Source organism: Sorex araneus, chromosome 4, assembly GCF_027595985.1.
Source record: "Sorex araneus isolate mSorAra2 chromosome 4, mSorAra2.pri, whole genome shotgun sequence".
In the NCBI taxonomy this organism is placed as follows: domain Eukaryota; kingdom Metazoa; phylum Chordata; class Mammalia; order Eulipotyphla; family Soricidae; genus Sorex; species Sorex araneus.
In genome coordinates, this window is record NC_073305.1 from 36,074,622 (window position 1) to 36,096,531 (window position 21,910).

The 21,910-nt window shown below is 49.9% G+C and overlaps 1 protein-coding gene across 1 annotated transcript in view; it reads left to right on the forward strand.

Annotated features, from left to right (window-relative positions):
- ITGA9 (integrin subunit alpha 9) overlaps positions 1-21,910 on the forward strand; it is a 327,700-nt gene that overhangs the window by 81,171 nt on the left and 224,619 nt on the right. Inside the window, exon 15 of the mRNA XM_055137107.1 lies at positions 6,713-6,873. Coding sequence (XP_054993082.1) covers positions 6,713-6,873 — 161 coding nt within the window. The remainder of the gene's footprint in view (positions 1-6,712; positions 6,874-21,910) is intronic.

Sequence of the window (21,910 nt, forward strand, 5' to 3'; positions counted from 1 at the left end):
GGTTCTACTTTCACATAGTGGAGAGAATCGACACAGAGATGGTTCTTGGGGCCAAAGCAATAGATCATATGGCAGGACTCTTGCCTTGCATGAGGCTGACCAGGATTCAATCCCCAGTACCACATATAGCCCCTCAGCCTACCAGGAATGACCCCTGAGTGCAGAGGCAGGAGTAAGCACTGACTGAGCACAGCCTAGTGTATCCCCTTCTCTTCCCCCCTCCCCAAAAAAGCAAGTACACTAAAGGACCCTGGGGTAAGTCATCTCCTCCTTGCAGTTACAGTCCCCATTAGCTTGGAGCTAAACCTCAAAGGAGGGGCAGGGCACTGGTTCTGGGGGCCAGGGACAAAGCTGAGAACTGACTGCAGAAGAGGCTGCATGTGGCCTGGGCTGGGTGATCTGACAGCGGCAGGCGGGAAGGAGCATCCTCGCAGCCTCCCGGCAGCTCCCTCTCTGCAGCGTCTGAGGAGAGCCGCCAGCACAGCCCCAACAGGGTTTGCGGGGTGCAGACACAACTCCTCGAACTAGAGAGCCAGTGTCTAGGCCCGCCCCCACCTGCTGAATTATTCCACCAACAATAGTTAATTTTGCTCCTCAAAAAGTGACTGTCAGCCCCTGTGCCAGGCCCCCAGCATGGCCCCATGGCTTCCCTGAGCTTGGAGCTTACCGTCCACTGGGGAGGGAGGCTGCGTCAGGACAGTGGTGGGCCCTGTTCTGGAGGCATCTGAACTTGTCTCGTGTGGAGCATGGGCTCATGGTGGGGGTAGACACAGTCCTCACTCTCAGAACACTGACGTCAACACGTCACATTTCACCCAGCCGTTGAAAACGAGAATTCTGCCCAGCCTGGTTGTCTTCCAGACTTGGGGGGAGTGACCAGGGGCTCCCTGGAGCCTCCTGACCCGTGTAAGACAGGGTGGGAGCCCCTGCCCACGGGTACCTGCTTTCTGGCCAGAATAGGCGGTGGTGGCGAGCGTGTTCTCTCTGGAGTGGAGAATCTGGAGTGGACTCTCAACAGAACATCACACGCTCTGATCCTACACGCCCTGGCCTCCGACTCCCCTCCCCTCCCACCCCCTCCACCTCCCGCCCCATGTCTCTGGGACTCTCGTCTTGCAGAGCTGCGAGTGTGAGGGGCGCCCATTGGGGCTAGACTCACAGTTCAGCCCTGTCCTAGGATTCAGAGACACAGCCCACAACGGAAACAGGATCAGAACCAGGTTCCTTGGCCCTCCCCTGGCTCTAGCTTAGGGCCACCTTTCTACTCCTGAGAGTATTTGCACGCAGAGAACATTCTCTGAGCTCCTTCTGTGTCCAAAGAAGCATTAGGCAGGTCCATGGGGGTCATCAGGGGGAGTGTTACTACATCCTGCCTGGAGAAGGGAGACCACTCAGAAATGCTAGGAACGTGGAAATAGCTGCCTGCCCTCTGCCTCCACCGCCTCCACCCCCGCCCCATCCACAATCCCTCCTGGGAAACCGAAGGGAAGAGAATTTGCTGGTAGAATTTCACAGCTGAACTGTTGTTCCGAGGGAGAGCGGGAAAGAAGACTGGAAAGGCACACAGAGCGAGCAGAGCGGGGGTTGATGTGAGGCAGCTGGCTCCCTCCTGGCCCCAGGAACCCGCTGGGGGCAGGGGCAGGAGCCGGCTGCAAGCATGGCTTGGGGCGGATCAGCTTTTCCTTCTCCGTGACATCATTTGGCGTGACATGAACTCCAGCTGCCCAGGAGGACCTGCAGAAGAGCCAGCATGCACGGGGGCAGTCTAATCGGCACCAGCATCCCCTGCCCTGCAGGGCTGCTGGCCGATGGCTTACATTAGATGTGGCCCCTGGCCCAGCTTCCGCCAGCCCCACGCACCCACCCTTCCTTGGAACCCCCAGGTGCTGAGCCCAACTGGATGGTGGGGGAGCTCCTTCGGCCTCTCCACCACCCCTCAGGGACTCCCTTTTGGACATACAGGAGGGTGGGGTGCTCCAAGTGGTGGAGCACATGCACAACCCTGCTAGGCCACATGCATAACCCTGAGTTTCATCCCTGAGCATCCCTGGTTAGTGGTCCAGGGGAAGACCAGACACCACTGGGCATGGCCCTCACAAAAGTAAATGAAGCTGCCCATGGAGTCTGTGCTCTGGACCCTTGCAGCCTCCCAGCCACATCCAAAGCTTTGGAGACCCTTCCCGGAGACAGGGCTCTCCAACCCTTCTTTTTGGTCTTTCTTCCTAGAAGAGTTTGTTTTGGAGCTGGCTCCAGGGGTAATTGAAAATGTCAAAATACTTTTTTACATCAAAGAAATATACCAGGTAGGCAGTCCTGAGGATGAAATGCCTCTGAGATGTGTGTACTTGACAGTCTGTGAGCGCAGGTGCAGACACTCTGAAAATCTCATCAGTGGATGTGGAGTCTGACCCAGAGCCCTGTGCTCAGCTCTCACTAAGCTGGGTGTCCCTTCCCTTGAGTCGCAGGAGGACCATACCGGGTGTGACAGTTCTGCAGTGAATGGGGCCTCGGGGGAATCGGTTGATGTTTGTGAAGATCCAACATAGGATGTAAAGCATCATTAACTCATCCATGTCCCTGACTTGCCCCCATTCATTTCAGAGTCTCTGAGGGGCAAGTACCAGGGGCCTTTCGTTGATTCAGGAGCTGATCCCTGGGGACGCCTGAAGGAAAGGGGGACAGTGAGTCAGGAAGGGGAGTACAGTGCACTAGCCCATGTTCTCCAGAGGACCAGGGTGTGGTTCTCCAGAGAATATGTGTCTGGAGAGAAGAAATATGTCTATAGAGAACACGTTTCTGTATAGGAAATACGTGTCTATAGAGACTTTGTGTCTCTTTGGAGACTATTTGTCTATAGAGAAAATATAGGTCTATAGATAATATGTCTATGTAGAGAATATGTGTCTGTAGAGAGTATGTATCTATATGGAGAATATGTGTCTATAGAAAGAATACTTGTCTGTAGAGAATATATCTATAGAGAAATATGTGTCTATAGAGAATATGTGTCTATGGAGAGAATGTGTCTAGAGAATATGTGTCTATAGAGAATATGTGTCTATAGAGTATGTGTCTATAGAGAATATGTGTCTATGGAGAGAATATGTATCTAGAGAATATGTGTCTAGCAAATACGGCTCTAGAGAGAGTATGTGTCTGTTGAGCTCGCCTCTCTAAGGCAGAGTGAGAGCAGAATTCTTCTGCGGGAGAACCTCAGCTTTTGAATGTCTTTAGCTGATTGATGAGCCCACTTTAGGAAGGGCTCTCTGTTTTATTCAAAGTTGACTGATTAAAAGATAAATCTCCTCTGGAAATTATCTTCACCCAGATTGGCACTGGATATCAGGGCCTACTTAAGCAGACACACAAGCCACCCGGGGCTGAGGAGATAGTACGGGGATTAAGACATGTGCTGTTCGTGTGGCCCAGTGCCTGTTAAATCCCCAGCACCACAGGGACACCAAACCATTGCCAAGGGCAGCCTGCAAGGCCTCTGAGAACCAGGTGTGACCCAGGTGGTCCCCAGCAGGGCCTCCTCACTGAACACTAGCTGGCCTGGGTGGGTGAGAATCACTCGGAGTGTCCCTGGACCCTCTGAGCATTATTTGGGAATTTCCCCTCTCCAAAATAAGAGAAATAAACCATCAGAGCAGCCAGCTAGGGGGAGGGGTGTGACTAAGAAGATTACCAGTGTGGGCAGCTGGAGTGGACTGCTGCTGGGCAGCCCTGGGAGTGACCGTGTGTGGACACATCTCAGGAGTCTCAGAATTGCCTTGCTCCCAGGAGGGGGTCCTCCAAGGATGCGATCAGCTGGGGCCTTCAGGTCTCACCCGCCCTGCATGTGGGCAGAGCCACCCCAGACAACCCTTGAGAAGGGGGACGCAGGTGGGGGCGGACACAAGCTGGGCCGGGCAGTAGAGAACTGGTCAGAGCCAAGGCCCTGGGAGAGGTGCTGATGCTATCTGCTCCGTCTTCCTGTGTTCCTTTCCTCCCAGGCGGGCTCGCAGCACACAGCTGGCAAGATGCTCAAACATGCTGTTCTTTCCATGACCACCCTTCCCCCGGGCGGGCAAGGCTAGTGCTCGCAGAGGGAAGGCAGGAGGGGCCCACGGGTGGAGAGTTCGCTTCGCAGCGGCCAGTGTTGGTTGGGGCTATTCACCCATGACTTCTGCATTCTTCCATCCATGCCAGCTCTCGCCTTGATCTTGCTGAGCGCCACAAAGATGCTCATTTATGCTCATCAATTATACGTGTGCTCTTTCTGCTGGCTGTTATTCAGGAGAATGAAAGTTGGTCAGCATTGAGTACGAGATCCCTGTACTTGGATGGTTCTGTTGGCTGCACATTAAAAAAAAGTGTTTGGACTGGGGAAGCTGGCTCAATGGGCTGAGCTCATGCTTTGCATAGAAGAGGCCTGGGTTAGATCCCTGGAATCTCATGGTCCCCTGAGCACTGCTGGGAGTGGCCACCAAGCAATGAGCCAGGAATAGATCCTCAGTAACTCAAAATGTGATCCACCCCCAATAAACACACACACACACACACACACACTACCTTTAAAAATGAGGGGATCAGAGAGATAATACAAGCCAACCCTGGTTCAATTCTCAGCACTATACCTTGTTCCTAAGTGTAGCTGGCCAGGAGTGAACCCCAAGCATCACAGGGTATGACTTCAAAAAACAACAGAAAATGTCTTTAGGGACTGAGGAGATAGCACAGGTATCAAGGGCCATGTTTTATCTGTTGTGGGACACTCATTCCTTGCCCATCATCCCAAGAGTCCCCCGCACTGCTGAAGTAGCCCTTAAAGCACCCAGCCCTCTTGAGTACTCCTCATGGTTCTCAGCATCCCCAGGACCTAGGATGTTGCTAGGTGAGTTAAGTATTATTGAGTAGCCCCCAGGTGCTCCGAGTACTGTTTGAAAGCAACCCCATAAAAAATGTGGATTTTCTTTAACCTAGGCTATCTGAAAAAAAAAAAAACAACATACCAAGAGCTAGCATGGCTCAAAGAGCTTGATGACAAAGATCAGGAGAGTTGTGGGTTCCATTCTGCAGTGGAGGGCTCTGCACCCTGGAACAGTGTGTTCCCTTTCGTGGTTTCTTCCTCATCAGGAAAATGAAGGTTTGGAGCTAGATGGACCCTAAGATTGTTTTAAATCCTTGCCAGGCCTGAGTTGGCCCCATCTCCCACCGTGGTCCACTTGGGGGTGTGGGGGGTATCGGGTTATACCATGCATCCGCTCTGGGTTTTTCTCTTCCAGCACCTCCCCACAGGCTTTCTTTCTGTTCTTACCGTCACTGGGGGCCTCCCAGACCCAGGAGCCCTCTGGTGACCCTCCCTTGCCTCAGAAATTGGCCCTTTGCTGAACTAAACAAGCTGGGACAGGTTTGCCCTGCAGGAATCCCCCAACTGGCATAGTGAGATCCTGGAGATGGCAGTGGCCCAGGGAAACCATTAAAGAAGACACCAAAAATATGCCATGTGGCAGCTGCAGGAGTCCCTGTCCAGGTCACTCTCCTCTCCTCTGCTTGCCCAGCTTTTCATACTCCCATGGCCTTGACTGTGGCTGGTTTTCATCCTTGGAAGAGCGGGACCTTGCCGGGCTGTGAACTGCGCCGTCTGCAGCCGCACCTGGAGGGATCAGGGACAGAAAGCTGCCGTCCCCGACACTGAAAATGCCACGTTCTCCCAAGTCTACAAAATCTACAAAGTAGTGAAAAAAGTTAAAAAATGAAGCTTTGTGAATGGCCAACCTGTGACCTGGTTATGTGTACAGAAAAGTGCTGGCATAGGTTTATTGACCCTAAATCCCCACTTAAGCAGATCAAACTTTGTTATGTATTTACTCACCTTGGAGTAGGGGAGGTGACACCTCTGGGGTTTGTCCAGGGCACATTTTATGTGGTCACACGCTTCAGATAATGTCACCATGAGCCCTGGCCTTACACCTGGAGATCTAGGGGCTGAGGGTTTTTTGTTTGTTTTGTCTTAACTGGGAGTGCAGCTCCAATCAGACCCCACAGTGGTCTTTTGTTGCAATACAAGGCACCAAAGCACACTTGATTCCCTTGTGGCCACATGGAAACGCTGCCAGCTCCAGCCTATCCCTGAGCCTCTGCACAACTAAGCCCCCCTGAGGGCAGGGCATTGCATGTGTTCACTGTTGAATCCTCGGGGACTGTGTCCAGCTCCCTGGGCTCTGGGCACCTGCCTCCCAGAGGGCAGCACCGATGTCTCCTGTGGCTGGTTCTGGGCTGTTACAGAGCGTGATGCAAGCCCTGTGAGATAAACCAGTGTTGTTTATTCTGGGTTTGCCCCCCGTGAGGGGGCACCCGTCATGCCATTGTTAATGGCGTCAGGTCAGAGTCTCGAGGTCTGCGCTGGCGTCAGCTCATCCGCTCCCTCACCATGTTGGGGCCTGCTGGTGGTGGATGTGTTGCCTGCTGGTGACCCTGTGGGTCCGTCATGGGGTGTCAGTGGTGGTGTTGGGTGCTGTGAAGAGAGACATATGTGCAGCCCCACCACAAAGGCGAGGGCCTTCTTGCTTGCTTCCCCATTTTTTAAGAGTGCCGGGGAGCACTCCTGCATGAGGGTACAGGCTGTCCCTTGTGGGAGACATGCCCAGGGCTCTTTGAGGAGGGGGGGATGGGGGCCTGGTCTCTGCCTCCATCTTCATGAATGCTTCCACCCTGTTTTTCTCGGCAGGCCTGAATTATATCCTGACTGCAGATGTGGCCAAAAAGGAGAAGGGCCAGGTTCCCAGGGTCTACCTGGTGTTGCTGGGCGAGTCCGTGGGTCAGGTGGCCGAGACCCTGCAGCTGGTCGCCATGGAGGAGACCTGCCGTCACTACATGGCTCACGTGAAGGTCAGTCCCCGCGGTCTTCAGGGGTCCACTTGGAGCCTGGGGAACTGCTTTTCTTGTGTGTCACCTAATGCTTGAATTACCTTATTTCACAAAGAAAATAATACCTGCTTCTCTTATTTATTATTTAGAAGTTCTGGAAACACAACTGGTAATGCTCAGGGGTTACTCTTGGCTCTGCACTCAGCAATCACACTTGGCGGTGCTCGGGGGACCATATGGGATGCTGGGACAGTACCTGGGTTGGCCACATGCAAGGCAGGTTGGCCGCTGGACTATTTCTCCAGCTCTTTACTATCTTTCCAGTTTTCCACTTCTCTTTCAAAGTCACAGTCTTCTTTCTTTCTTTCTTTCTATTTTTTTTTTTTTACTCTGCTGGTTTCAGCCTCTTAGGGAGGCGATCTAGTCAGAAGATCAGTGGTTTCTGTGGCTTTTCATCTCCCCTTCAGAGACCCCAGAGATTTCTTATAGGAGAGTCGCAGAAGCAGCTGCCCCACCCCCACTGGCCTGCCTCATCTGCAGTGATGCTAGATCACACCATACCTGATGCCTTTCTCAGTGGGCCTCTACTCAATTCTTGTATAGTCATGGTTAAGGCGTTTTTAAAACTGGCAGGGCTAGATTTTCATCCCTTGATTACTTTCTATTTATTTTTAGCAGTGCATTGTTGGCTCTTTTCCCTCACACTCTAAATAAACTTCAGAAATTGTTTGTCAAATACACTTGGCTGCTAATTTGGGAGGGCAGGCTTTGATTAGCTGCGGGCTAGCCTCAGCCCAGGCAGGTTTTGGCAAGGAGTTCCGGCAGTGCCAGGTGGTTCAAGATTGGTCAGCCCCTAAACTGTGGGAAGAGGGCATGGAAAGAGGCCCCCACAAACGCAGCACACCTGCAGGTGGAATAAACGGAAATGGTGCTGATCACCTTGACAGGTGGTTACATGAATCCACCCTAAGCGTCTTGGAAGTCCCGCATTCAGTGTGTCTGGCATACCTGCCAACCCCTTCAAAAATGAAACATTGCATGACAGATGTGCTCAGTGGACCTGACCAAGCAGGAAGTCTGACATGTAGCATTATTATTTGGTTGTGCTGACAGATTTCACTTGTAAAAAATACCCGCTTCACAGGGTTCAACAGAGTATTATCAGCTGTTGGTGTCCAAGTGGTGGTAGCAAAGTATAGCCCGCAGATTGGAGACACGGCGTCGTTATGGGATGTGTTGTTGGAGCCGGTGCAGGAGGTTAGCAGCCGCTTCTCCATTTTCTGGGTTGTGTGTGGAGAAATGCCTCACACAACCACAGCTCTTGGCCTGGCCCAGAGCCAGTGAGTCCATGGCCCCGAGATGCTTTCACTGGGGCTGGCTCTGTCCTCGGCCAGGACTCGTGCTGGGCCTGCCCAGACCAGCTGCTTTGAGGCCCCCCCGGGAAGGCCATGAATAAAGTAGTTCATGTGCTTCTTATGCCAACCAGCCAGCTGCCCCTCTAGGTCTTCACTGACCTCAAATCCCCAGGGTGAGCCGAGGGTGTGTGGTCTCTAGGGACAGGCTCTGTTCAGACATGGCAGGACTGTGCTTGCGGCCACTGTCCGGGGACGTCCGTCATCTTGTGGGGTTCCCGTGCCAGATGAGGACAGTCTTCCACATCCACAGGCTTCTCTCCTGGGCTTGCTGTGACTCTGGCTCTGGTTAAGAGGTGCCCTTTGCGTGTAGGGATTCTGGGCTCGGGAGAGATGCTCAGAAGATGCCGGACTGTGATGGAAGCAGGCAGTGGTGGCCGCTCTGGGTCGATGCTCCCCAAAGTTGTGCGATACCTGGACACCTCCTGATATCTAGCCATGAGTCAGCAGAGGGGAAAAAAACGGGGACTTAAGTTTGACCCGACTTTCAGGGAAGCAGTGGCTCATCTCTTTGTGCTATGAGTGTTCTCTGAGCCTGCATGGGCTGTGTTCACAGGAAACCTGGCTTCTGAGGCAGAAGCTCAGGTTTACCTGGGCGTCTTGCTGGCGAGATGGGAGTCTGTGTTCTGTCCACCCACCCCACCAATGACACATGAAGGATCCACACTCTACCGATGTGGAGAGAGATCCCTCTCACCAGGGATGAGCACATACCCTCTCGTGATGATATACGTGATGATTTCAAAGAAGGACACATCTGCAGGCCTCCCTTGGCACCAGAGTTAGAGGCTGTTTGCTCCTGTAAGGAGCCCCAGTAGTGGGATTCCGGGGGATGGAACTTGCCTCTGAGGTCCGGAAGGCCCCCGAGACAAACTTCTCCATGTGGTTGGTAGTTTATAGCCACAAGGGACATTCCCCCTGACCCCTTCCCATATCCTTCTGGGCAATAGCTGATGGGGAGGGAGTTTTGAGGAGCAGGCTGGGGTGGTCCTGCAGCAGAGGGGGCTGGGACTGAGGCTGGGTGTCCCCCTGCTGAGGGCAAACAGCAGTGGAAGCAATGGGTCTGGTGGGGACCAAGGCAGGGGCGATATGGGAGAGCAACGGGACCGCCCCATCTACCCCAGCCCTCTGGAGCCTGGGCGGAGGGTTTGAACAGTGCTTATGGCAGGTTCCTATGGGGTGGAGTTTCTCTGGAGGGCAGAGGGTGGGCTCCCCACTTTACAGAGGAGAGAAGGAGGAAAGGAAAGAAAGCTCCAGGCTTATCACACACCATCTGGGCAGCAGAGCCAGTGTTTAGGCTGTCTGTAGGTGTTTGTGTCTTTTTCCTCTTTAAGTCCACTTCAGACTCCCCCACCCGCTGCTTTTCCCCAGAAGCTTTCGCTCCAGAGATGGGAGAAGCAGCTCTGTCACCTCAGGCTGGCGCAGTCCCAGGCTGGCTCCTGTCCATGCCTGCCAGGGTCTGCAGAGACTCCTTCTGCGGGGACAGGCCCTCTTGCCTTCTTGGTCTCCTTGTCCCCATGCCAAGGCTTGTCTCTCCTCCCCCCTTAGACCAGCCTAGTCTTGGTGATTGCCCCCGTCTGCTGGTCAGGTAAGCAAGAGACAACTGTGTAGCCCCCACCAGTCATAGAGTGGAGAAAGCCCACACCCCTTCCCTCAGCACTGGGGCTCCCACCGTTGCCTCAGTTTATCTTTTAACCCCATCGTCTCCATTATATCCCACGAAGCTCAGGTTCTTGTCAAGGTGAACTGCTCCCCTTCCTCTCCGTTCTGAGACTCAGAACCGAGCCTCTTGGGAACTACTGCCCTCAGAGGTCAGCACGGACGGTCTTCAGACACCGAGTGACACCGGCCTGGTCTTTGCTTTTCTTGGGGTTGTTAAACTTCTGCTTCTGGCCATGTCCCCCTTGTGTGCCATCCAGTGAATCAGCTCATTTAGTAATTTTAAAAGAAATGATGTACCACTCTGTAAGCCAAAAATTAATCGTGGCATGCCAAAACAGAAAATAACTATCTGTAAAAGTGAAAACCCTGAAGACGCAACCACGTCACTAATTTCTAACTGGATTTCCTTCGCCAAAGTCCCCTAGGATGTGGCCGGCTCTTCCTGTGGCAGAAAGGGGAAGTGGTGGCCACTGGGGAAGTGGTCCAGACTCAGTGGCACTGCCTCAGTTTGCTTTATGATGCAGGTGCAAGCACCAAAGGGGTCATGACCTTGGGAGAACTTTCTGGATACAGAGCCAGGTCCCTGTGCCACGGGCAGCTCTGAGCCCCCACTGGGCAGGCCTCTTCCTTCTTGCCTACTGAGGGCTGTCGTTCTTCAAGGCCCAGTGGGTCCCCAGCTGTCCTGGTGCTTGCTAGCCACTCTGACTTCCCGCCTCCTCAGAGTGCCCATGCTGCCTGGCTCCTGCATTGGGAATGATGGGTCGTGGCAGTGATTTATCAGATATGCACATCATTTAAATAATAAAATTGAAATATAGTATGTATACATACATATATGTATGAATGATGTTTTTGCAGGGGGTTCTTGTTGTTGCTGGTGTTGGTCAGGGAAGTAGGCAGTACTGGAATTCTAACCCGGGGCTCCCCAACGAAGCATGCATTCTGCCCCTCAAGGATAATTTGACTTGTTATTCACAGTTTGGGCTCAAAGTTCCCCCAGGCCCTCAACATTTTCTAAAAGTAGTGATGGGACAGGTGTCTCCTGTTAATGAGCCAGACTGTCAGGGAAACACCTAAGTTGAGGCTAGCCTGTGACCTCTGGGGAGTAGATGGGATGGAGGTCAAGTTCAGTGGCTAATGGTCAATGTTTGAATGTTCTGTGCCATGAGAAACCAAGAAGAAGATGTTTGGAGATCTGGGTTGGTGAATGCACGGAGACTTGGAGAGAATAGAGAGGCTGGGGAGGGGCTGGATGCTGCTGTCCTCATGCGTGTCCTGTGCTTTTCTCCCCTCTGGCCATTCCTGGGTTTTTCGCCTTGTAAGAATCAGCTGTCTAGAGAGGAGCCTGGGTTCCTGGGTTCTGGTAAGCTCCTGGCCCCTGGGGAGTGTGTCCTGAGATGTGGAGCAGGTCAGTGAGGAGAGATCACCACCCGGCGTTTGAAGTGGCAGGTGGTGTTGGAAGCCGGGGGTACTCTGATGAGATGGGCAGAGCTGAGCGGAGAGAGCTGGAGTCCCGTGGGGTCTCCAGGAGGCTTTATTGTCACCTGGTCAGCTACTCCATAGAACCCCCATTGGAAGTTGGGCACAGGACCCCGGTACTCGTGAACACAAAGTGAATGTGTCAAAACAAAGTTGATGAAGTGATTAATTGGGTCAGCTGGAGGGTGGGGTCCCAGGGAGGGTCTGGCCAGCTTTGGGGTCGATTCACCTTTCTCTGGACTTCCTCTAGAAGAACTGCCATGAGGTGGTGAGGAAGAGAGCTTGGGCTGCTTGACCCCTGACATGTGTTCTCTCTTGGGCCTCCACAGTTTCGGGGTTCACGCACGTTCACCTGGGTGGTGACTGTGCCGTCCAGCCCCTGCGCTGTGTGGCTGCCAGCCCTTGTGAAACCAGATGCTTCTGGGTGACAAGCACATAAACAGCTGCTTTAGAAGGTGGGAAACCGGCCTGACAGTTCTGGGTCTAGTGGGAGATAAGGAAGCTCAACCCTGCCAGTGACACCCTCTAAAGGCCTTAGGTAGCATTCGGTGAGCAAAACCACATGTCAGCGACGGTCAAAAGAGCCAACAACAAGACTCAACATGGAGAGGAAGAACATCCGCTTCACATGGGCCAAGGGAATGGGAAAGCGTGTTGGCTTTTCTGAGTAGCTGCAGATGTCCACGGGATCCCTCTTTAGTATTGCTAGAGGAATCTGTGAGAGGGACAGTGCTCTGCCTAGCCCTGTGCAGGATACTCATGGCCCCCCAGGCCCTCTCAGAGGTCCCCTGTGGCCTGTTCAGTTGTTCTGCCTCGTCTCCAGCTCACATCCCGCGGAACGCCTTGGCAGTAAGCTCCAGGCATGCTGTAAGCTGAATTGGCCGAGCATTTGGATCCTTTAATGTAGTTTTCAGAGACATCGGAGGCCTTTATTTTCTGGTTTAGGAGCAGGTAATTAAGGGAGGGAGATTAAGTTGGAGTCACTAAGAACTCCATCAGGAGGAGGAGGAAGGAAAAACGCAGTTTCCTTTCTTATCTGGAAAAGAGCATGTTAAAGCTTTTGCTTGATAAGTCAGAAAAATGGCTTGAAAGGTGGCAAGGTTTGGGGAAAGGGCATACAGACCTCCTACAGATTGTTCCAGAACTCCCCTCCTAGAATTGGGTGTGTACACACACAAGGGGGAAAAATGTTTGAATCGTCCCAACAGATACAAAGAAAAGGCGGCTCTAAGCCACTGTTTCCTTCCTGAAATCCTCCTGGTTCTTGTTTCATGAATTTGAAGAGCGTGTCCACAAACAGGCAAAGCACGCACCCCCTTTGCTTTCACCCAACTGGCTGCACACTGCAACATGTTATGGTGCCATTTCCTTTTCTCTTTCCAAGTGTCCAGCAGCAGAATGGACAAACAGATTTGGCAAGTCTGTATGATGGGCTACTCAGCAATCACAGAGAACATGCATGAAGAGGCACACTTACGTGGCTAAAGCATAAGGCAAAGTGAAGAAATCAGACTTTTGTGGCTTTGCTCAAGTGCGTCCATTTACATAGCAATATGGAAAAAGCCCAAAGAAACAGGAGGTAGATGTGTCCGGGGACCAGGAGCACGTGGCCTCTGGGACTGATGGCTTTTAGCAGTGGTATAACAACTACGGGTTACGTGGCCCAGCCAGTTCTTCGCAGAGCAAACCTGACTTCATGCAGTCACTTTGCTTATTCCTGTGGCATGAATATTTCCTCCATGACTGAAATCAAGCAACCAAACATGTTTTTCCCGGACCTTACTCAGCTCCACTGAGTGTGGAGCTGAGAATAATGTGAACAGCCTATAGCGGGGCTGCATTTTCACCATAGATGTGTCAGGGAAGAACAGTAAGGTCTGCATCATCAAGAACATTGACAATCGTCCAGTATAACAAAACCAAGAGTTGTGGTTGAGACACTGCTGTCTCCTAGGGCAAAGCCCTGGCATGGCCGGTGGAGGTGTGGGAGTGGAGCTAACTTAGCCAGAACCTTTCCTCGTGAAGACAGTGGACCTTATGGTCACTTCTGGATATCTGGGCCTGACTCTCAGACTGGCTGCTGGAGGCTAAGGGACTGGCTCAAATTCCAACGAATAATCAATGTTTGGGAATGACCAGGCGGAGGGGGGGTGAGGTCTCCATTGAGCTAAGCAGCATGCTTAGATAAGGTGCCTGTCAGAGCATCCGTTGGAGGGTGGTGACTGTTCTGGGTGAGGATGGCAGTACCCATACCATCTCTCCAGATAGCCACTCTCCTACAGGAATTCCACGAAACGCCAAAAGCCAGGATCTATCTAGGGGACTGAAACCCACCAAGGTGACTTTTCCTAGCACAAAACTGTTAGGGAAAGAAGTTGCTGGTGTTATTCCAGTAGTCCAAGGCTGCAGTTCTCCTACCCTTGCACTCATTCGGGGAAATGAGGTGCTGAGTACCTACTATGTGCCGGCTGTGTGAGCCCTCAGCATCATAGTGCAGGCTCTAGTAGAGGGAGACGGACAATGGTTGTCTCCAAGAAGCACAGCAAGTTAGAAGGCGGTAGTGAGGGCTATGGAAGAGACTTGGGTAGAATACCCTGCTAGACCGAGCAGGGTGACTCAGGGAGAGGGTGAGAGTTGAATGAAAGTGTCTATGAAGATGGAGGGAAATAGCACGGTAGGCTCCAGAGGAAGTATTTCGAGAGGGCCCTGAGTGTTTGACATGTTTCAGCAGCAAGCAGGGAGCTGTGTTGGTGCAGGTGGGAGATGAGGATGCCCAAATGGCAGTGGTAGGTGTGGGGCACTCACCGGTCCTCAGAGGGCAAGGGAAGGTCAGCCTTGGCTGGGGTGAGGTGGTAGTTGGGCGGGGATCTAAGCAGAGCAGCAACATGGTCTGTCCTGTATTTAGTAACTTCTATGGCTGCTGTGTGTGGGGTGGGTTAGTGTAGTGTGGCTGGGAGATGACTGGAACATTCGAGATAAGGAGATGGTGAGGTGCTGGCAGGAGGGGCGGGGAGAAGGGTTTGAATTCTGCAAATGTTTCAAAAATGTCATAGGTGTCCTCAGTACCTGGAAAGATGGAATTGTCATTGGTGTCTTTAGCGGGAGCAGGAGGTATTTCCAGTGGACCAGCTTTCCGGCAGTGGTAGGGGATGGGAGGGAGGGTCATCTGGATTTTGTTTTTAGATGCACCTAGCTTAAGTGCCTATTGGAGATTGATGTGGAGTTGTGCATATGTGATCCTGTAGTTGAGTAGTGGCCCGGTTTGGAGCCGTAAATCTGGTCATCAGCAGAGAGATGCTATTTAAAAATTAGAGCTGGTGATATCGCTGAGGGAGTGAGGTAGGGAAGAAGATTGAGCCTCAGACAACCCGTTTCTAGAGGTATCTTCTCACCATAGCCCCAAGATGATAATTGAGGTTTGGCCTTTGTGTTGGTGAATGGAGAAGCAGGGAGGCAAAGAAATGCTTGCCCTTGGATCTGAATACCCTTGAAAGAGCCTCCAGTTATTTCAACTAACAACTTGCAACCATATCTTAAGAGATTAATTTCCAGTATCTTAGGAGACATAGGGAAATGTCAGTGGTGGACACCAAAGTTGGACATCTTCTAGATCCTAGAGCATAGAGCTTTGCGTCCCTTTGGACCTTCTGTGATGATGAAGGAAATGGGCTGTATCTGATATGCAGGATGCTTTTCATGTGACAATGGAGTGCTTGAAATGTGGCTAGTACCATTGAAGAACCCAATTTTTACTTTAATTTGTATTAGTTTTTTTTGTGCCAGGAATTTTTTCGGGACACACCCTGCTATTTTTGGTTCTGTGCTGAGGGGCCACACCCAGCACAGGGGGACCATGTTGCTTGGTCAAAAGGGACAACTATACTGTAAGATTAGAAAGATGCTGTTGGTATATAGAAACCTGCCTTCCCGATAGCTTTGCAACTTTTGGGTGAAGAGACTCGTCTTCAACTTGGCATTTGTGAAGCACATGGATTGAAGCAATTTTCCCACTTAGCATGGCATGGGCTGGGCTGGGCAGGCTTCCCTGTGGTCAGCCACATGGTCTTGGACAAATTGCTTCACTTTTATTGCTGAGCTTCACTCTCTTCTGCTGAAAATGGGAAGAAAACCAACTTCATAGCGACCTGGTAAACACTGGTTTCCTTTCCCTCTTCCTCTCCCCCATAAATCTGTCACTCTACCTAGCTGCCTCTGTTTCTACAATGGGTCAGGATTCGGTTCAGAGGTGTCTGGGGCTATCCTTTTTCTTTCTTTTTTCCCCTAGTGATTAGAAGCAGATGATGAAGAGAAAATAGTAAGGATGGATCAGAAAATACAAAATATGGAGAAATACAAGTAGAAAGGGAGTTAGGCACATGGTAAAAGAATTTTCTCAACTGACCTCTTCTCCCTTCAGTCGGAAGTCTTTCCCTAGTTGTCTCCACGAACGAGTTTATTAAGGATCTACAGATGTTTTTTTGTTTTGTTTTGTTTTGCTATTGGGTCACACCCAGTTATGCTCAGGGGTTATTACTGGCTCTGCACTCAGGAATTACTCTTGGCAGTGCCTAGGGGACCATGTGGAATGCCAGAAAACAAACCCAGGTTGGCTTTGCGAGGCAAGTGCCCTATACACTGTATTATTGCTCCTGGCCCAAGAATTCCCAGTTTTAATGTTTGCATCTTCCCCTGAGGACCTTGCTTAAAGTACATCCTGGTGCAGCAGATTGGGCACAGATTATCAACATGTTCCCTTACAAAGCCAACACTGCTGGCCTGTGGACCACACTCTCTGAGACAAGGCCCTAGGAGAGGTGCCTAGGGAAGGAAGGAGTTGGAGAGTGAAGATTGTGATCTGTCATCCATCCAGAAGGAGGCGATCCTGGAGGGTGCCAGAGCCTCTGCCCTTGCTCAGAGGCTGAGATGCCCTCTAGTGACTGGGAGTCATGGTTTTAGCAGTAACACTCTGTTGGTGGGATGACCTTGAGTGACCTGCTGTCTCTTGCTGACGCTTGCCTCTTGGAGGGTGTGCCGGTACGAAAGGGTTGGTTTGGACTGAGGCTTCTACACTCCCTTGCTGCTGGTTCCTGAAAGGTTAGTGTGGTCAATAGTCCACTAACTGAGCATGACATTCTCCACACTTTTGTGGAACTTCAACGGAGTGTTTGAGTTTAGCCATGTCAGAAATCTGTCCCCTTCACCAACCCCCTAAAAATCAAGAGCCTCCTGATGTAACGCTGTGATGAAGCCAAATAATTTAAAAGATTTCCCTTCCCTCTTTTCCTTCCTTGTCACAGGAGGGGGACCAGAATGGGCTTTCTTTCTCTCCCTAAATATATTAGTACTATTAAAAAGAAAGGTCATGATAATAGTGACCATGGCTATGTGTGATAGAACATTTATTATGCGATAAGCTTTTATACTTTATTTGGTTTTGGGGTCCTACCTGTCTGTGCTCAGGGCTTACTCTTGGCTCAGGGCTCATGCCTAGTAGGGCTCAGGGGACTCTGTCAGGGTGCTGAGGATCAAATCTGGGCTGGCCACATGCAAGTCAGATGCCATATCCACTACACTATCTCTCTGACCCCTTATAGTTTGTAAGATCTCCAGATACAATTAATATTATAAATTAAAATAAAATTCCCCTTTTAGAATCTAAGACAAAACATTTCATTTACTCATGATTGCATGACTCATTAGCAGCAAACTCTTGGATTTGAATTCCTTTTGGCAACTAAGTCAGTCTGTGACCAAATTACGTAAGCTCAGTACCTTGGCTCACAAGAAATGGTGGTGACTATAATTATAAGCAAGTTGATCTATTTGATATATGCAAGAGAAAGTCCCTGATTCTGGGAAGGCTGCTTCTGGGTAAATCACTGTTTGGTTTACCTTGTTAATAGTGAAGCTAGACTCTCAGCCACGTGCGCGCACACGGGTGTGTGTGTGTGTGTGTGTGTGTGTGTGTGTGTGTGTGTGTGCATACACATGATGTGTGCACATGTGAGTTTGTGTGTTTTTGTGTGGATATGCATGCATATGCTCCTCTTCTGCGAATGGCTGTGTGCAACTGTGTTCATGTGTGTGTATGTGTATGCATGTGTTCCACTGTGAGTGCCTGTGTGCAGCTGTGTCCATATGTGTGTGTCTGTGGGTACATGTATGTGCATGTGTGTCTCTGTGTGTATGTGTGTGTACACCTAATGGACTCTGTGCTGGAGGAACCTTCAAATGTGTTTTATTGGGCTCAGAGCAAGGGATAGGCTAGTGAGGAGTGGAGGTTCCCTCTTTATCTCTTTGATCTTTTCTGTCTCCCCCCCTTTGTATCTGTTAACTGTTGTTGTTGTTGTTATTAATCGAATTACCATGAATTACAACAAGGATATTTATGATTGAGTTTCAGGCATATACTGTCCTAACACCACTGCTTTTCCCTGTGCCTACTGTCCTCCACCAGTATCCCCAGTTTCTCCCCTGCCCCCAGGCTGCCTCGGTGGCAGGCACTTTTCCCCTCCCCCATTGTTCTAGTGTTTCCCTTCCTTAACTTATCCCCATCTCTACACACCCCCCACCCATCCTCATGCCAGTGGCATGCTTTCTACTGACGACCAGTTCTTCTGCTCTTTGCTTATATTGCCATTGGACATTTGATATTCTCCTAAGAAATTTCTTTATATCCCACATTTGAGAGAGAACAATTCAAAGCCATTTATCACAAGCCCACAATAAACATTAAATTTAATGGAGAAGAACTAAAGTCCTTTCTTTCTTTTTTTTATTTAATTAATTAATTTATTTTTAATTAGTGAATCACCGTGAGGGCACATTTACAGATTTATACACTTTTGTGCTTATGCTTCCCTCATACAAAGTTTGGGAACCCATCCCTTCACCAGTGCCCATTCTCCACCACCAGTAAGCCCAGCATCCCTCCCACCCTCCCCAATCCCATCTCCCCTCACCCCACCCTGCCACTGTGGCAGGGCATTCCCTTCTGTTCTCTCTCTCTAATTAGCTGTTATGGTTTGCAATAAAGGTGTTGAGTGGCCACTGTGCTTAGTCTCTAGCCCTCATTCAGCCCGCAACTCCCTTCCCCCACATGGCCTTCGACTACATTATAGTTGGTGATCCCTTCTCTGAGTTGCCCATTCCCCAGAATGTGAGGCCAGCCTCCAAGCCATGGAGTCAACCTCCTAGTATAAAGTCCTTTCTTTTAAGATTAGACGCAAGACAAAGGTTGCTTTTGTTACCACCACCACTTCTATTCAATGTAATATTAGAAGTACTTGCCATAGAAATTAGGCAAGAAAAAGATATTAAGGGCATCCAGATAGGAAAGGAAGAAGTTAAACTAATAATATTGGCAGATGACTATACTATATCTAGAAAACCCTAAGGAATTCAAAAAATCTCTTAGAAACAATATATTTGTACCTTAAAGTGGCATGCTATGATTAACTAGCAAAAATTCCATGGCTTTCCTATACATAAATAATGAAATAGAAGAGAGAGTTCAAAAAAACCCATACACAGTTGTGCCTTAGAAAATTCAAGTACCTCAGAATTGGCTTAACTAAAGAGGTGAAAGACCAGTACAAAGAAAATTACAAAACACTACTTCAATAAATAAAAGATGACATAAGGAAATGGAAACACATCCCCTGCTCATGGATTGGGAAAATTAACACTGTCAAAATGGCAATACTCCCCAAAGTATTATACAGGTTTATTGCAGTCCCTATACAGATACCCAGGACATTTTTCAAAGAAATAGAACAAACACTCCTGAAATTTATATGAGATGATACCTTCTCACTTCGAATAGCTAAAGTATTCCTCAGGAAAAGGAAGATGGGAGGCATCACTTTCCCCAACTTCAAACTGTACTGTAAAGGGTAGTAATTAAAACAGCATGATGAAGACAGACCTGAAGATCAGTGGAGTAGAATGGAAAACCTAGAGATAGACCCTAGGTATATGTTCAGTAATCTTTGATAAAGGATCTTTCCTGCCCCCAACCAGTAAAAGAATAACTGCCTTTTAATCCTTTTTTGAAGATGTAGCAGAGAGTAAAGAATAGTTCTGTCACCCAGGCTCCGAGAATCATTGTGATGCTGTAACAGAAGTCTTCCTCATCATATTAAGCTGCAGGCTTCAGAAATTTCTGGAGATTCTGGGGCCAGGAGACCTTGGATGTGGCCATGAGACTCTGAAATCCCTTTCATGTTTTAGAAGTCTTGAGGGAGCCCTGAGGTTGCTAATGCTGTGACTGCATTAGCATCTTCAGGTGGTGGATGAGTCCCTACAGTCTGCAGGCAAGGCAAACGTTCAACTGAGCTTAGCTTAGGAGGGCCCTGCAGTGTTGAGGGGGTGGGGGATTGTTCATGCTAGAGAAGGAGGGGTTGAATGAGTGGGCAAAGGAGCTCACTCATGGTGAGGCCCACATGGGGTAATTATCTGTGTTCTTTCCCCAAGGGAATAAGCACAGACCTTCTAGGAATGCGTGTGGTTGGCCTGTTACTACTCAGACACTAGGTACACACACATATGGTGGATGAAGTAAGCGAGCATGCAGACTAAGTGCTTCTGGTGTTGGCGTTGGGGTTTCAGCATTTCCTGTGGGCCACAGATAATGCTCTTCATCTGTAGGGGACGCCTTCACCTGCCTTCACCTCTGCAGAGAGCTGCTCTACTGGTGGGGTGCCTCCAGGCCTCAGCAGAAAGGCAGGGAATGGTTGGGCCCGTGACCTATGGCTCTTAGCTCTGGCCACTGGTTCTGGGAGGACTTCCAGAGTCCTTAGTGGTGTGACCAGAGTTGAACATTGCGGACAAGCCGAAATTCTTCCTGATGTGGAACTGGAGTACATTTTTGGAGCCCTTCTTGCAGCCACAGGCAGCTGGGTGTCTCCTAAGCCCCCACTCCTTGGCTCTTGTGGGGCTCAGTCTTCCCACTTCCTTGTGTCTCCAGTTTATTATTCCATTAGCAAATTATCCATACCCAGTGTTTTTGGGTCCTTTCTCCATTTGTAACTTGACCAGTTAGCCATTGTTTTTCTTTACCTGTCACACAAACTTTGACTGACAAGATACCCCAACTTCAACATCAAAAGCCCTTAGCCAGCTCAGTGAAAATAAAGGAAAAATTGCTCAAACCTGCCCATATCACTTTTTATCCACCAAAGTCTAGGAAGATGCTCTTGTAGGAAAGAAGTTGAGTGGCAGGGTGAATGCCTCACCTCAGACTGCCTGCCACTGCCTTCACACCTGGAACTAAGGCTCTCAGGCTTCTTCTATTACATTGGAAGTTGTGGGTTGGTTCACATTAAACTGACTCTTGTCCATTGAATCTCGGACATTCATTCCACTTTCATCCTCTACTTCCCTGTCTCTCATGTCCTTCTCCCCCCTCACCTTGGTCATAGATATAAGAGATCAGGTAAGATGAGGCTTTTGCCTAATCAAAGAATGAGCCAAAAAGTTCCAGCAGCTGAGATTGCGACTGGGATGGTACTGGCAAGAAGTGCCACATCGGTTTAAAGAGAGTTTGGATCACTTTATTCACGACAAAATTATCAAGAACTCCCAAGTTATTATAAAACACTTGGCATCAGGGGCTGTCTCTTTTGCTCTCCATATCCCGGCAACAAGTGGCGTCACTGACATTGACTAATTGCTCAATAAATGTTCACCGAATGTTAAAAGAAGCTGGATCAAGTCCAAGATGAACAACGCCTGAAGTATTCAACTAGAAGTTTACAATGTCGGCTTTTACGTTTAGGTCCGTGATCCCTTTTGAGTTAATGTCTACGCTTTGTCCAAGATATTCCAGACCAGATGTGAATAAAAATATTCCAGTGCTGTGGTAATTCTGAGTAGATGAGTACCTGCCAGATCTGGTAGTCAGCTTGAAGAATGGTCACATGGGGGGGGGGACCAGGGAGATGGCTTCCAGCACTGGGGTGCATGTTGTACATGAGAGAACTCTGATTTGGATCTTCAGAACCACATAGTCCTCCAGCTGTCATATAAAAGCTGCCATATTTTCATTTCAGGGGTAGCCAGGAGCTCCCTACTCCCCTGAATGAGCGATTATTAGAACTAAATCTTGGTTTACTGTGGGTACCTCTTACCAGTGCTTTTAAGAGATTGTGTTCAGACAGTCTCAGCCCCCACTTGGCATATATAGGAGCCAAGGCTTGGTGGATAGAAAATTCCACTTCCCCATTCATGAAGCTCCATCACTTTCTCTTCCATCCCCTGCATCAAGACTATTGATTCTTCTTTGTCTCCCCCACTACTTTCCTATTTCAGTGAACATGTGGAGTGGGATGGTGGTGGTACCTGACCCCATTTCAGAGTTTCCCTTCCCTGACTTTGCCTAGTTTCTCACCCATTCCCCACCCCCACCCCCAGTGTTTCTCATCCTGCAAGGCACTGGTCAGCCATTCTTACAGAATAACCTCTGATGACATTAATGTCCCTGTTTAAATCACACTGACCATGGA